The 14,749-nt window shown below is 39.2% G+C and overlaps 1 protein-coding gene across 6 annotated transcripts in view; it reads left to right on the top strand.

Annotated features, from left to right (window-relative positions):
• The window catches only part of SMAD2 (SMAD family member 2), a 49,650-nt gene extending 36,392 nt beyond the window's left edge, over positions 1-13,258 (top strand). For 2 of the 6 annotated variants that reach the window (XM_079330362.1, XM_079330360.1), the window contains 7 exons: positions 1,726-1,800; positions 2,734-2,796; positions 3,402-3,455; positions 4,516-4,728; positions 6,460-6,597; positions 6,754-6,898; positions 11,266-13,258. In XM_079330362.1, the coding sequence (XP_079186488.1) occupies positions 1,726-1,800; positions 2,734-2,796; positions 3,402-3,455; positions 4,516-4,728; positions 6,460-6,597; positions 6,754-6,898; positions 11,266-11,389 (812 nt within the window). In that variant the 3' untranslated portion in view covers positions 11,390-13,258. The remainder of the gene's footprint in view (positions 1-1,725; positions 1,801-2,733; positions 2,797-3,401; positions 3,456-4,515; positions 4,729-6,459; positions 6,598-6,753; positions 6,899-11,265) is intronic. The other 4 variants (XM_079330361.1, XM_079330363.1, XM_079330364.1 and 1 more) reach the window with 3 other exon arrangements.
• Positions 13,259-14,749: the final 1,491 nt, after the last annotated feature.

The following is a 14,749-nucleotide window of genomic DNA, read 5'->3' as shown; positions in this document are numbered from 1 at the left end:
GAGAGCTGTTTTCTTCAGCAGAAGGTCAGGCTGTGTACCCCAGTCCTGTCTCAGTACTTGATCTGCAAGAGAGCTTGGTGGCCATGAAGATGCAGGGTGGCCTCTGGGAGCTGCGTGTTCCAGTTCAGGTTCTGGATGGGCTGAGCTGCATTGTCTGCACTTCCCAAGCTCTAGTACAAATTTCTAGTGCCCACCTGAGTGTTTATTTCCAGCTGTGTGGTGCTCAGCCTCTCACCCTAAACTGTTAATAGTACTATGTGGAGTAAATCTTCTCTGTTCAGGCAGACACTAGACATGGAAAATAATTTGTGCCAAAGAGCTTAGATTAGTAACTGGAAATGGGAGTCACGGGTTGGATTGGAAATGTATATTCACCTTTTTGCCACAGCTGTAGCCTTAACTAAAGCTGATTATTTGGAGAAGGGTGGAGTCCCCATTATCACAATGAGTGCTGTAAAAATCTTCAAAATGGGTATAATTTTTTTGTTATCATATTTCTTACTAGTGAATATTTCCCTTAATCGTCCTTTTAAATTCTCACTTTAATTCTGTCACATCTATTTTTAGCACACAGAATGAATCAAAGATAAAATTCTCTCAGTTCATTTTAATTTAATCAACTGACTTAATCTAGTTTCCTCTCACTGGTTTCCTTCTGATCTCACAATATTGCAGTGCATCTCAGACATGATGCTTGTTATAATTTTATTTCTTAAGCAAAAAGACTTATCTTTAAATTTCTGCTGTTTGGTAGTAATAGAGTTAAAGATGTTTAACTGCTGGAAATTTCAGAGACAATTCTAAGGTGATTGTAGAGATAGTTAGCTTCAAACACTTTCACTAAAGAAACACAGGTTTTGCCTATTATACATAGGAAAAGACATTTGCCCAGTTCAAAGAAAATTATTTCCTGAAAGGCAGTTGCTTAACTCATTATCTGAACTGCAAAGAACATTTTGAATGGAGAAGAGGAAAATGCGTACTCTCCTGGGTTTTGAAGATATTTCTGAGGAATTAGACACAGTTTCTGGTATCAGAATGCTTCAAAGTTGGTACAGAATTTACTTTGGTCTTTGAAATTCTGTCTTTAAAGAATGCTATTTAAAAGAACAGATGTCAGTTTTAACAGAGCTTAGAAGTATTACTGGTAATAATAATAGAACTTGTGCAGTGTTGCATGTTAATATAGTTGTAAATGAGTCAAATCAATTGTTGTGTATTGAAGAAGTTCATATTTGGTGACTGAACTGAAAAGCAGCCTTTAAATCTAACAATTTCAGTAAGGTGTGGGAGGGTATCTGATCTGATGGTTATCCTACATGAAGACAGCTCACATTATTTTTCTGTGGAAATCACCGGATGGTTTTTTTCATTTGTAATTCTGCTAAATATGAAAGCTGTTGATCACAGTTGCAAAATTGTTACTCATTGTAGTGACAGCATCTTGTCTTAAATGGAACAAACAAGGGTTCTTGTATTTATGTAACATATTTGTGCAATTGACTGATATACATGAGAAGGGACATTGTACGTACCAATAAGGCAGGTAATGTATTTGAAGTCCTACTTGAAGGAAAAAGGGACAGCAAAATGATGTTCAGATTCAATGTTCAGGTAGGTGTAACAGAGCTCATGAAGATGTTGTAACAAAATGCATGAGACTTAAATCTTGCAGAAGTTTCCCTAGTCATTTTACAAATTGGTGGGTTTTTCTTTTTTTTATAGAAACACCTCCTCCAGGATATATTAGTGAAGATGGAGAAACAAGTGACCAGCAGCTGAACCAAAGCATGGATACAGGTAACATTTATTTTTCATTGCTTTCAAGGCTTTGTATTACTAGCTATGTTCCTTCTACATAGGAGCATGAATTCAGTCCAAAAAATGGTTGCAGTTTTCCTCTGTAAAGCCTGGTGGTTTATTGCTAAAATACCACTTTAAGTCTTTAATGAACAAAACAATTTTTTTGCCAGGGAAATGCTTTTAAACATTCTGAGACTTATTAAGTATATTACATTTGTTCTGTAACAGAAGTGCACAAGTCTAATTAAGACTTCACCAGAAACCCTTAAAATAGTTTTTAATAGTTAATTGGTTTCTACCATTCCCTGGTAGACAGGTTTGTTGGAGCACAGTGTCTGTTGACCTAAACAAGTTACAGACAATCTTTTTCTGAGAACCTGTCTCTAACTCTGACAGACTTACCACTTTGGCCATGTTTTAAATTAATTCTTGTGTGGAAGGCTCTGTGGCAAAAGTAGCAGCATTTGTGCCTTTGTATGTAAGGGTTTCTAGATAATGTGACTGACCTTAGACTTGGACAAAGCACTGTTAATGTGCTGGGTAAGAACCTCCTGCTGTGTGTTGGCTTGAGTGTGCTTGGTTAGCTAATGTTAGCAACCATTTTCAGTAAGTTGAAATCAGCTGCACCAGTTTCTGTAAGAACTGCAATATTTTCCCACTATGTGACAATAAATACCTTAATTAAAACAGCCTGACATCAGCAGCCACTGTAGAAATGTTTCTGTGAAAGCCTTCCTGTATTTTGCCACCTTGTGTGCAAATTGTGTTGGAGAATTCATGTTTTTCTGAGTGTTTAAATTCGTCCTTCTGGGAAAGAATTATTTCCTTAAATGAGGAAATCTAGCTTGCTCTTTTCTGGCGATCATAGAATCATAAATTATAGAATGGTTTGGGATAAAAGGGACCTTAGAGACCGTCTCTTTCCACCAGGGACACCTTCCACTACCCCATGTTGCTCCCAGCCCTGTCCAGCCTGGCCTTGGACACTTCCAGGTATGGGGCAGCCACAGCTTCTCTGGGAAACCTGTGCCAGGGCCTCATCATCCTCAGCATAAAGATTTTTTTTTTTTCCCCAATATCTAATAATCTAAATCTCTCCTCTTTCAGTTTGAAGCCTTTCCTTCTTGTCCTGTCACTACCTACTCTTCTAAACAGTCCCTTTCCAACTTTCTTGAAGACTCCCTTCAGATACTGGAAGGTCTTTTCCAAGATAAACCTTTTCCTTTGAGAACAATGAGAGAGGCAATGTCCTTCTTGTCTCATCCACTCTTTCTTATCTGCTGTTTTACTGAATTTGGGAAGTCACTACCTTCTCACTGGAGAAGTGCATAAATAACATTGAAAGTGTGCACAAAGTGGCAGAGTTCTGCCAAATACAATGCTAAGTTAATTGAGTCTTTGCAAGGAGGGGTGGGTACCCAGAAGTGTGGAAAATTGAATGAAATCCAAATTCAGAGTAATTGTGTGATATTCCAGAAAACTGAGGTTTCTTACTCTGAAAAACTTCGCTGTAAACCTGATTTAGATAATGGTTATGCCTACTAATCTGAAATAACAAAAATTATTTGTTCTGAAACCTGTCTGTCTTACTTCAACAGGATCTCCAGCAGAGCTGTCTCCTAGTACTCTCTCTCCAGTTAATCACAGCCTGGGTAAGCTGAAAATACTTACAATCATTTCTCCATGTGTAGTGACTCTTCATTATGTATGTAATTACTTTAAAAGTGAAAATGTGCTGTAAGAAATTAAGAGCTATATTAAGAGGTGACTGTTGGGTTGGCTTCCTGATGTTAAATATAATGGGGCTGGGTTAATCACTTATTAACAAGTACTCTATTTCTGTACCTGTTGAGCTTGTAGCAAAGAGAAAGAGTGCTATCTCTATGTGTGCAGGAATAGCATTTATAAAATGAATAGTTTAAAAGGATGTTTGCTTGTCCATAATGCTGCCCAGACTTGCTGTCTCCCTTGTGTGTGTGTTCTGCTGCTCTTCTCATGTACTGTTTCACCTGTAACCACAGCACAGTTGTTGCTCCCACATTAGTAGCCCACCTGCTTTGATCCAGTGCCATTGCTGTGTGTCTGTGTAAGTGCCTCAGGAAGATCAGATTGCCATGGGTTTGTTTAAGGAATGGTGACAGGAAAATGCAGGACGCTGAGTAAGTAATTAGGGTAGGTAAAAAGGGGAAGCAGTGAAGAAAAAACCTGAAGGTACACAGGGAAGATACTCTAGTAGGGGACAATAAAGTTGCTTAGAACTACCTTTATCTAAAGAGACAGTGTAATACAAGAGAACATGATTTTCATATTATTTTTTTCCTTTTTGTTGTTCGGTGTTTGATAGTTTAATCTTTCCTTTAATGCTGCCAAAATGTTTGCAAGCTACAGAAAAAGGCAACAGGAATGTCTCAACGTCTGGCGCTCAGAGCACCATTAGCTTAATCATTGTGCCGAGCAAAATGCAAGTACTGAACTAAATGAGCTGTGGTCAGATTAGATCACCCCTTCTTCCCCTCCTCCTTCCCTTGTGTGGAAGATTGAATTCCATTCTATTTACTGAAGTAGGTAAAAAGGACAGCAAGCAAAATATAGTTTGAGTAGTGTGAGGAGCCTACTGCTGTCATTTCTGGGAGAGACAAAATAGCAGGGTAGATCGATCTACTTGCAGCCTAAAAATCTGTGTTAAGCTTGGTTTTTAAAATTTTTTTTTAGACTTGCAACCAGTTACTTACTCGGAGCCTGCGTTTTGGTGTTCAATAGCATATTATGAATTGAATCAAAGAGTGGGAGAAACCTTCCATGCGTCTCAGCCTTCCCTGACTGTAGATGGCTTTACAGATCCATCAAATTCAGAGCGGTTTTGTCTAGGTCTGCTTTCCAATGTAAACAGAAATGCTACAGTGGAAATGACAAGGCGACATATAGGTAAAGATCTCTGATCTTTTAACTATTTAATTTTATTTTGTCGGTTAAGTTATCTGGAATGACCAAGCTAGGATGTGTGTTGGGTTCCTTTCACCCTTGTGCAGCCAGCCATCAGCCAGCCATATCTCTCAGGGCTTGTCAGTGACAGTTTGGTCTCTCTGGCTGAGAACAGAAGTGGAAAGACACAGAGTCACTGCTTCTGAAATTAGGGAGAAATGGCAGCAGCTTCTGCCACTGAAGCCAGTTTGAATTGGCAAGAGATGTAGTGATGGCTGGAGCTGAAAGGAGCTGCCTTTTTTCACTCAGTAGCTGGTGGCAGCTGCAGTCACAGCTGTCAGGCTGAGGGCAGCACAACAGGAAGCCACTCTACTGCGTGGCACTCCTGTACTCACATTGCTGTTCTTGCCTTCTGGAAAATGATGGTGCACCAAAGCATCCCAGGCTCCTCAATGGAGCTGCTCCGGGCAGCATTTATATTCAGAATTCCTTGTAGTTCAAATTTAAGCTTTAATTGCAAAATATTCCTGTGTTGCTTAATTTATTGTAGTTTATAAAATGCGTAATGGACACTGAAAGGATGAAATTCTTTTCTGAAATGGGAAAAGCTGCTATTGAGAACCCATTGTTTTGACATGACTAAGATTTTCTTTGTAATGGTTAGTCAAGAATGTCATTTTCCACAATGCTGTGTCTTGACTTCGGGTTCTTCAGTAAACTACCTTCATTCTTTTACTTTTTTTCTTTTTTCTGGATACTTTCATTAGCAACATTTATGACTTTTTTTGGTTGTTATTGTTGTTTTTACCTGCAGTAAAAATTTCAACCTCTTCTGTAGAACTGACTCCTCTTATGCCAAACGCCAAATCCAAATATTCATATAATAAAATTTTAGGTGTGTGGAAATCCAGTCTGTGCTCATGCTTACTGGTCAAAATGATCAATGATGAAGAAATGCAAAAATCTCATGAGCCCTTAGTTTTTAATAGAGAAGCTCACATTTTGTTTGAAAAAAATTTTTAATGAAAAAGGCAAATGGAAACTATGGCCTATAAAGTATCTGTTAATTATAAATAGTTCTCTCTGGGAAATCAATTGCACATTATTTACTTTCTGCTAGAAATAAACTATGCAGATTTATTTTCCACCCAGAGGGACAGAACAAAATAACAATTTAAAGGTGGATGATTGAGTTTTTTTTTTTTTTCATCCTTTTTAAAATTTTTTTTATTTTTTAAATAATTGGGCTAAATGAAGTCATATTGGTTTTGTTAAAGCAACACAGGGGTATGCAGTGGGTTGTGAAATAGTGTGGGTGCATGTAAGCAGAGAGTGTTGCAGTGGTGGGTGATCTTGTGTTTTCTCTTTTGACTATGGTGGTCTGTGCTGCTTTACATACAATGCTTTAATATTAGCACAAGTTTTAATTCAGTTTATATGAACACTGCTTCTGAGCTTGGACTTGGTTGCAAGCTATTATATGGCTGGAAAAGGCCCTTTCACTTTTGACCAAAAACTATTCTGCTTTTCCTTGTGCATTTGTGGGAGAAAAACGCAATTTAATTGTGTTCTGCTCCTGCTACAGCTGTCAGCACAGCAGTGAGGTCCTGTAGATAATCGATTTCTGTTTCTGTTGTAAAGAAAAACCTTGGCCTTCTTTAAAAAATAAGCTCCCTTGTTCCCTAATCTGCTTGTGTCACACCATAATTAGAGTTCCTTTGGATTTTACTGCAGGCAGGGGAGTGCGTCTGTATTACATTGGCGGAGAAGTGTTTGCCGAGTGCCTGAGTGATAGCGCGATCTTCGTTCAGAGCCCCAACTGCAATCAGAGATACGGCTGGCACCCTGCAACTGTCTGCAAGATTCCACCAGGTCAGTGGCCTACCACAGGCCTCTTGAGAAAATACCCAGTGGAGGTGTTCACTGCATGACATTTGCTTTCCTTTTTTGTAATGCCTTCATAGATTCAGGCTGCTGTGTAGCTGCCGCAAGCGTATTCACTGACTGTTCCTTTTTGGCTCTTTGTAGGATGCAATCTGAAAATCTTTAATAACCAAGAATTTGCTGCTCTTCTGGCTCAATCTGTGAATCAGGGCTTTGAAGCAGTTTATCAGCTTACTAGAATGTGTACCATAAGAATGAGCTTTGTTAAAGGATGGGGGGCTGAATACAGGTAAGAAAAGAAAACCCTTTGTTCTTAAATTTAGAGTTATTAGTTTTTATTCTTTCACTAATATCCCAATTGTCTGACTTGAAAGCCATATACACACACTTCTCGCTGCTATTGTGGATGTGCAAATTGAACCCATATTTTCTTTTTACCCCTCTCAGCTATGGAACTGCTAAGTTACAAAGTCCATAAACTGCTCTTGGTGTTGCATGGAAGCCAACTGTTGAGCAAGGAATGTCGTCAAAGTTCCGTTCCCTTGCTCAGTCCTGCTGGCTTGCATGTTATGGTGAAATCTGCGCCATCATCTTGAAGTTTCACAGTTTGTGCTGTGAGATTGTTATGTGCTGTTTGTTAAACTTGCTGTCATTGTGGTCTCTGTTCTGTTCTGCATGTACCATGAGTACCTGTGGTGCAGGATGGGGTTGGTGGTACCCAATGGAGAGAGACACTTGCAGTGCCTCTTGCAGAATGAAATAGCTGGAGAGCATGGATTTAAGGGATGGCAAGTATTTTGGAACTTGCAGTGGAAAAAGCTTTGCAGGAGTAAGATGACTGTGTTTATGTAGTAAAACTTCTAAAAACAGTTCTTTGAGTGGAAAGAAAAAAGCATTCTATCTGCTTTTGAATAAATTCCAATTGTGTTCTCTATTAGCACAAATGAAAAGCTGTAGTTGAGGACAGTGCCTGTTTTTAATGCAGTATGGAAATTCAAGAAGAAAAGGAACAATTGACTTCTAACTGAGCAGTTTTAAAGATTTTGTTATTTTGGAGAGCTAGAACTGTAATTTTATACAATTCTTTTAAACCTCTCTAGAAATTGTCCACTGAAAGAAGTCTGACATGTCAATACCCTAATGCAATTCATAATGATTTTTTTTTTTAAGGTGTGTAATTTCTGAAGTTGAATAATGGTGTGTAGGCTCCACTTGGGTTGATTTCTTTATCTTCTCTTGAAGTACATACATGTAAATAGCAGTGTCAGTATGTGGGGGAGGTTTCTCAGCTAAGCCAATTTTATAATAGTCTAATGAGATGAAATGAGAAATTTGAGTAATGGAATAAATTGGTACCTCTTTGTTAGGAAGAGGTACATTAGAAAAAATCTGGCTCAGGTTTAAAGAGCTATTGGATTTGGCTCTGAAGGAGTATGTATACACTTAGGCATAATTAAATACAACATTCAAATCTAAGCAGAAGAAAGGCTTAATCAGTCTGATTATATAGAGGCATCTTGAAGTGAACAGAACATGAGTGCTGATTTAAAACTGTGGGGAGGCTTTTGTTAAAGTTACTTCTGAATGGGGAGAATGTTGGTGGTTGGTCTATAAACTGTAGACCATAGGCTTGAAAAAGCTGCAGTGGTAACACTGCCAAAATAGCACAAAAACTGGTTACTGACTCATGCTGAACTCATTTCTTTGCACCTCTCTTTAAGATGATGCTAATAAATTACTGATAAGCTTGTAAATATGCTGCAGTTGGGATTAGAGCAAGAAGAGGTGGCTCCAATGACAAACCTTCAAATTTAAATTAATGTAGTCTGACTTGTTAAAATGGACCAGGAAACACTGTAAACCCCATCACTCTTGTTAAACCATCTGTGTTTCATTATTATGTGAAAAAATTCTCATAGAACAGGCTTAGGCAAAGGCAAAGCATTGCTTGCATTTTAGGCATATGTGCATAAACATGCAGGTATGGCAAGGTGATATTTTTTATAGGCTTGGTAGACAAAATACCTGACAAAGCTTTTTGCTTTGTTACATGGTGGCCTAAATTGGGGATGGTACAAGTTCAGATCACCAGTAAATGTTGGTGTAGCACAGGAATTATCCAGGTCCAGGATCATCTTCTAAAGACAGCTCAGCAGAGGTCTTAGTGATCTTTGAACTGGAAATCTTCTGAAGAAGCTGAGTCTCTAGCTTTAAGATGGTTGCTCAATGACTGTCACTATTTTATCAATTTTAACCAGCCTGGTACAAAGCAAGCATTGTTCAACAGAACCAGTTTTAAAATTTTGAGGAAGTGTGTTGTGAAACATGTTGTAGGGGAGTTGACAGTGGTGGAATAATGAATTTCCTTCTTTGGGAGAGGATTCAAGAGTAAATGGAACTATGTTTCCTGTGGTTTAGATTTTTTTTTTTTTTCTGTTGTATCACTTTATTCTGGCAGAGGCCTTTGGGGCTAAGATAACTGTTTTGTAGTGTGCTGAAAGAGCACAGACCCCAGCTGCTGTCTTCTCCTAGAAAATGTGAAGTTTTTGACATCAGTCTTCACTGTCTTAATCTTTCTGCCTTTTCAGTTCCTTTGTTTATATAAACAGATTTCCTTAAAGCAAAGGGCTGCAGTGCCGACAGTAGAAATGAAGGAGCTCAGTCTGACTAATCTGCTGCTTTTGAATCTTGGGATAGCTGGAATTACTAGGAAAAACTGGCTTAGCAACCATAGCCTTGCCAATCTAGTTAGGGAAAACTCCCATGCCTGGAGTGGGTACAGTGAAATAGGATTTCTCATGCAGAGTTTTTGTCCAGTACTGATTTCTTTTCAGATGAGAAGGAAGCTGTTTGAACAACAGGTCTCTGAAGCAAAGGTACATAGGAGAGAGAATGAAGCTTTTATGGTTGCCAATCATTCAGCTTTACTGATATTTGCTCTGTGGTGTTTAAATAAAGGCTACTATTGTGGAAAATTATAGTCAAGTTAGTACAGAAGACAAGGGAAACACAATTTCTATTTCAGTTGTTTATGTGGGGATGTTACAGTACAAGACACATGTAGAAGTTTAAGATTACAGGAAATCAGAGATAAAGTTTGGTATTCCTTTGAGATACCATCAGTTAGCACAGTATAACCACACGCTGTGTTTTGATACATTGTTTCTGACAACATCTACCAATTTCCTTGTACATTTATCATGTCATTTGCTCCAAAAAGCCAGAGCTTATGGTCACCATAGCTTGTGCTGTTTGGCCATGCTGACAGCACAGAGCCAAGGGCTTGCATTCAGTGTTTCTCAGTAGTTATCTGCAACAAATAAAGTCCTAAACAAATTCAAATCCACTTATGCATGAAGCCTCTTGGAAGGTTGAGGCACAGCTGCACACAGTTGTTTGTGGTGTGAACACTGCATTAGTTGGACAACCTTGACTTCTGAATTTCTTTTGAGAACTAAGGCTCTTGATGTGGCACTTGAAGGAAATACTATTGTTATTTTCCAGGAAAATATTAAATATTCTTGATATATTATGGACAAACATGTAATTATTGATGTGTTCTTATATATGAAGTGCTTTGGAGTTCTGGGGCTTTTTTTTTTCTGGATAAAGTTTAGCAACAGTTGTGATAATGGTTGCAGATTTTTATATCTCTGTGTACTAGATATGGATGGAAATGCAGAATTTTGTGGCAGCTGAACTTACTTTCTGGCTGCAGTGAGTTGACCCTGGCTGGATTCCAGGCAGCCACCAAAGCAGGTCTCAGTCCTGTCCACAGCTGGACAGGGGAGAGAAAATGGAGCAAAAGTCATGAGGCAAGGACTGTGAGAGATCCCTCACCAAACACCATTGTGGGAGAAACAGGCTTGAATCAGTTATTGTATGAATTTATTGCCAACACAAGAGCAAGATAATGAGAAGTAAAATAAGTTCTGAAAGACCTTCCCCCCTTGCCAGTTCTACCTTCTCCCCCAGCTGCAAAGGGAAGTAGGAATGTGTGTCATGGTCAGTTCTTCACGTGTTGTTCTTGCTGCTGCTCAGCGAGAGGATTGGAATCCTTCCCCTGCTACAGTGTGGGGTCCCTCCCACAGGAGAGTTTTGCATGGACCTCTCCAGTGTGAGTCCATCCTGTGGGCAACAATTCCCCATGAGCTTCTGCAGGGTGGGTCACTCTTCCATGGGGTGCAGTCCTTCAAGGACAGGCTGCTCCAGCCTGGTCCCTTCTCCACAGGCTTCCTGCAGGGTCACTTGCTCTCTCAGGCATCCTCCTGATCATGGGCTGCCAGGTGCATCTCTGCATCTCTGCTTTCTATGGACTGCAGGGAAATCTCAGCTCTGGCACCTGGTGCAGCTCCTGCCCCCCTTCTCCACTGCCTCTGTTACCTGCAGAGTTGTTCCTCTTATGTTCTCACCCTGCTCTTATGTGGCAGTTACTGCTGGGCAACAGCCTCATTATTTTCTTAAGCCTGTTATCCCAGAGACATCACCATGCCTAACTGGCTCAGCCTTGACCAGCAGCATGTCCATCTCTGGAGCTGCCAAAGGATATCTCTGTGGAGGAAGCTTCTTGCAGCTTCTGGCAGAAGCCTCCCCTGCTACCAAAACCTGGTGACACCAACCCAATGCAGTGACTTTTCCCTATTTTTTGTTTTCTAGGCGGCAGACGGTAACAAGCACTCCTTGCTGGATTGAGCTTCACCTGAATGGGCCTCTACAGTGGCTGGACAAAGTATTGACTCAGATGGGCTCCCCTTCAGTTCGCTGCTCCAGCATGTCCTAAAATCCTTCCTCTGTTACCAGTGGGCTAAAAACAGAGTCCAGTCAACAGACTTAATATAACAGCTCGTCTGTCGTAGTATTTGTGTGTGGTCCCCATGAACTGTTTGCTATCTAAAAAGGTTTTTTAAAAAGAAAAAAAAAAAAAAGAAAAAGGAAAAAAAAAGAAAAGAAAAAAGAAAAAACAGCACTTGAGGTCTCATCAGTTAAAGCACCTTGTGGATTCTGTTTCCTATACTCTGATACTAGATGAAAATTTAGTGTATAGAAAAGCCTTCTTCAGAAAGAAGGGACAGTTCTAAAGACTCTTTAATGGTGTTTTTTATTGGGTATATAATTGAGTGTCCTAATGGTTATCAATAACATGAATAGCTAAGTATATATACAGATAATGTATCATGATCTCAAATATCACAGTATTGTGCTGTTCTACATTTTAGTTCCCATAAATAGTCATTTTGGTTTTTGATTGGGGCAAGTATCTCATAAAATTCCAACACTTTGCTCCCTTATTCTTTTATATTTTTTTTTATATAAGCAGGTTTTCAAGTTGTCCTAAACATGAAAAGGCTTTCCTTATAGAAAATATGAACTTTTTGCTGCGTTCTTAAAGAGAAAGTCCCTCCATTGGAAGGGAAAGAAATGTCTTGAGATTCATCTGTGAAGTCTTAAAGACACTTTATATACTTAATAGGGCCTAAAATTAATTCATATTATAAATTCTGAGCGTCCATCACACTAGCAGTCTACTTTTGATACCCATCTGAGTTGATGCATCTGTTGCCAGCAGTATTGCTGGCAGTGGTATAATTTGGACTTTTTTTGTACCTTGAATCATGGAAATGAGCAATTTTTTTTTTTCTCATGGACTGAGAATTTACCATGGCTTTGGATACTGGATTAAGTGCACAAGGTTATTGGCTTACCCCTTACATCTGTATTTTTTCTCATTGAGTAAGTCTTACCCCTTATGATCTGTATTTTTTTCATTTTTTCATATGTCTCTAAAAATAATGGGGTTTAGTTTTTGGAGCCGTATATCTTGAAAAATCATTTCCCGGGGTAAGCTAGACTCTTTTTGTTTAGGTTTTAAATAGATGCAGCTTCTTAACATATTTCAGTAACAGAATTTAAATTTCTTATCTGAGTCGCTTTTATAGTTTACTTACACACCTGATCATATGCATTCATTATGTCATAATGGGCCTTGTTATTAAAAGTAGTTGCTTCTGCAAAACCTCTAGAATAGTGGTTGCTGAGGTATGACCAGCGAAGGAGGACTTCCAGGTTCTTCATGACAGTGCATGTTATTGTGAACCCTTGGACACTACAGCTGCACCATATTAAAAATATTCTGAAATATATTCTACAAATAAGTCTGGGTTGGGGCTGGGTTGGGAAACTGTATAGAAGGGTTATTCTGACTTGAAAAATACACATCTTACTAACAATCTTGTGATCTAGCTGTCTGTCATTCTTTTGTTATTGTGGCAGTAGCAGGATTGCCTTTGTCTGTTTTTTTCCATTGTTTCATCAATTACACTAGTTCTGTACTTTGTAAGTACAGCTAGTGATGACTTAGCTTTGAGAACAAAAATGTGGCCAGTGTTACTGCTTTCAATCACTTGACTGAATCGATGATAGTGATGGATATTTTTATGCCATAATGACTAGGGCATAGAAGCAATACCAAAAATCAAGCCTCGAGAAAATGGGCCAGACCTTTCAAAAATTGGCAAAGCAGTTACCAGTTTGTGCTAGTTTTACCAGTAGACTAATGTATTGGTAGAACTTGTGAACCTAAGAGATAAGCTTCATGCGTGTTGCATTTGCCTAATATGTGAATACACTAATAAAAGTTTTAATTCTCACAGTGGCTGTTTGTTGGTTTTTTTAAAATTAATTGCTGTCTGTATTTTTTTCAATGAAGGTTAGGAGTTACCCTGATCCACCCAGTTAAATGGTGCAAGTGTGCTGCATGTGGTGGGTGGAAAGGCAAAGTTTAAATCTTCATACCACTTTCCATGCAGCTGTTGTGGAGGTTCTGGATATGTGTGTGTTTGGTAGTACACACTCCTACTCCTAAAGGAGTTTATTAAAGCAGTTGTTTTTCCCTGCCACAATCAAATTGCATCCTACTATCTCAGGTGTTTACTTTCACCTGTGAGACAGATAAGAGCAACTTGTCTGGGTCAGACTCACAGTTTTGAGCAGGTTGCAGCTTGAATCGTTTGGGTGGCCTAATTTTGTGGTCTCCTTGCTGTGGGTTTCTGAATGTGCCTTTCACCTGTTACAGTGTTAGTAGCTTTGCCTTGAACACTGTAGCAACCTTGACTCAGCCTCTTCTGGGTGGGCAGTTCCAAGGAGAGTGCCAGGACCCTGCAGCACTGCCTGTGGTGCTGCCTGAGTGCAGGACCATTCTGGTCTGTGTTGAAGTCAGTTTTTGATTTCTGCTAGTACCTCTGAAATGTTCTCCTGCCACTGCTGTTCCAGCCAGAGCCTAGAGGCACAAAGGAACTTATCTGTGTTTGTAATATTTGCTTGTCTGTGTTTCATTTAAATGCCTTTGGCAATTCTTGACTAACTTTAACATACCCCTGTTTCCTAATCCAGTGCCTTTCTAACTTATCCCACTGCTGTTCTGTTCTTCTTCAAAATCATGCAGATAACCCCAGCATCTTAATGCAGAATGCTGTGGTACATAAGGAATGTGACTTCCTCCCTCTCCTCTTCTGCCAGTCAAAGTACTGATATCCAAAATACAAATAAAGTGTGAAGTATTTTTTTCAATGAGGCTATTTTGCAAAATAAAACACCTAGCAAGCAGTACTCAAATGGAGATGCTTTCAGTCAAGTATGGGGAGTCAGCTGCTTTTCTGTATCACAGAGATGGAAAAACTGCAAATTTTGTGTAGTATTGACTTTAAATCCATGAGCTGGGATTTTTATCTCTCTTGTCACTAGCCCTATCTGAGCTTGACTTTCATGGTATTGCCAAAACAAATTAATCAAACACCATGTGGTTGATGTAAATATCCAAGCCTAAAAATTATTTTTAAGGTGTCTTTTGGCAGCTTGGAGGCAGAGAGTTGACTCTTCAGAAATCTTCCTCCAAAGAAAAACCCCGGTAGCAGAGTGTCATCATCTCTGCATGTTTCCTTCTTTTTGCATGTGGCTCCTTTCTAGGTGGCAAGATCCTCATATTCCAGCATTTTGTATGGAGTCCTTTGATTTCAGGCAGTGTTATACAAATCTGGAACACCAGGAGAGCTGTGATGCTCTCTTGTTTTTATTCAGGACATTGTGTTTAACCAGATCCTAACCTCCTTGAGACCAATGGCAGGCAACGAGAGTAGATAATTTA

The sequence above is a fragment of the Erithacus rubecula genome, assembly GCF_903797595.1.
Source record: "Erithacus rubecula genome assembly, chromosome: Z".
Taxonomy (NCBI): domain Eukaryota; kingdom Metazoa; phylum Chordata; class Aves; order Passeriformes; family Muscicapidae; genus Erithacus; species Erithacus rubecula.
Note: the sequence above shows the minus strand (reverse complement) of the source record. Positions and strands in the feature narration are given on the sequence as shown.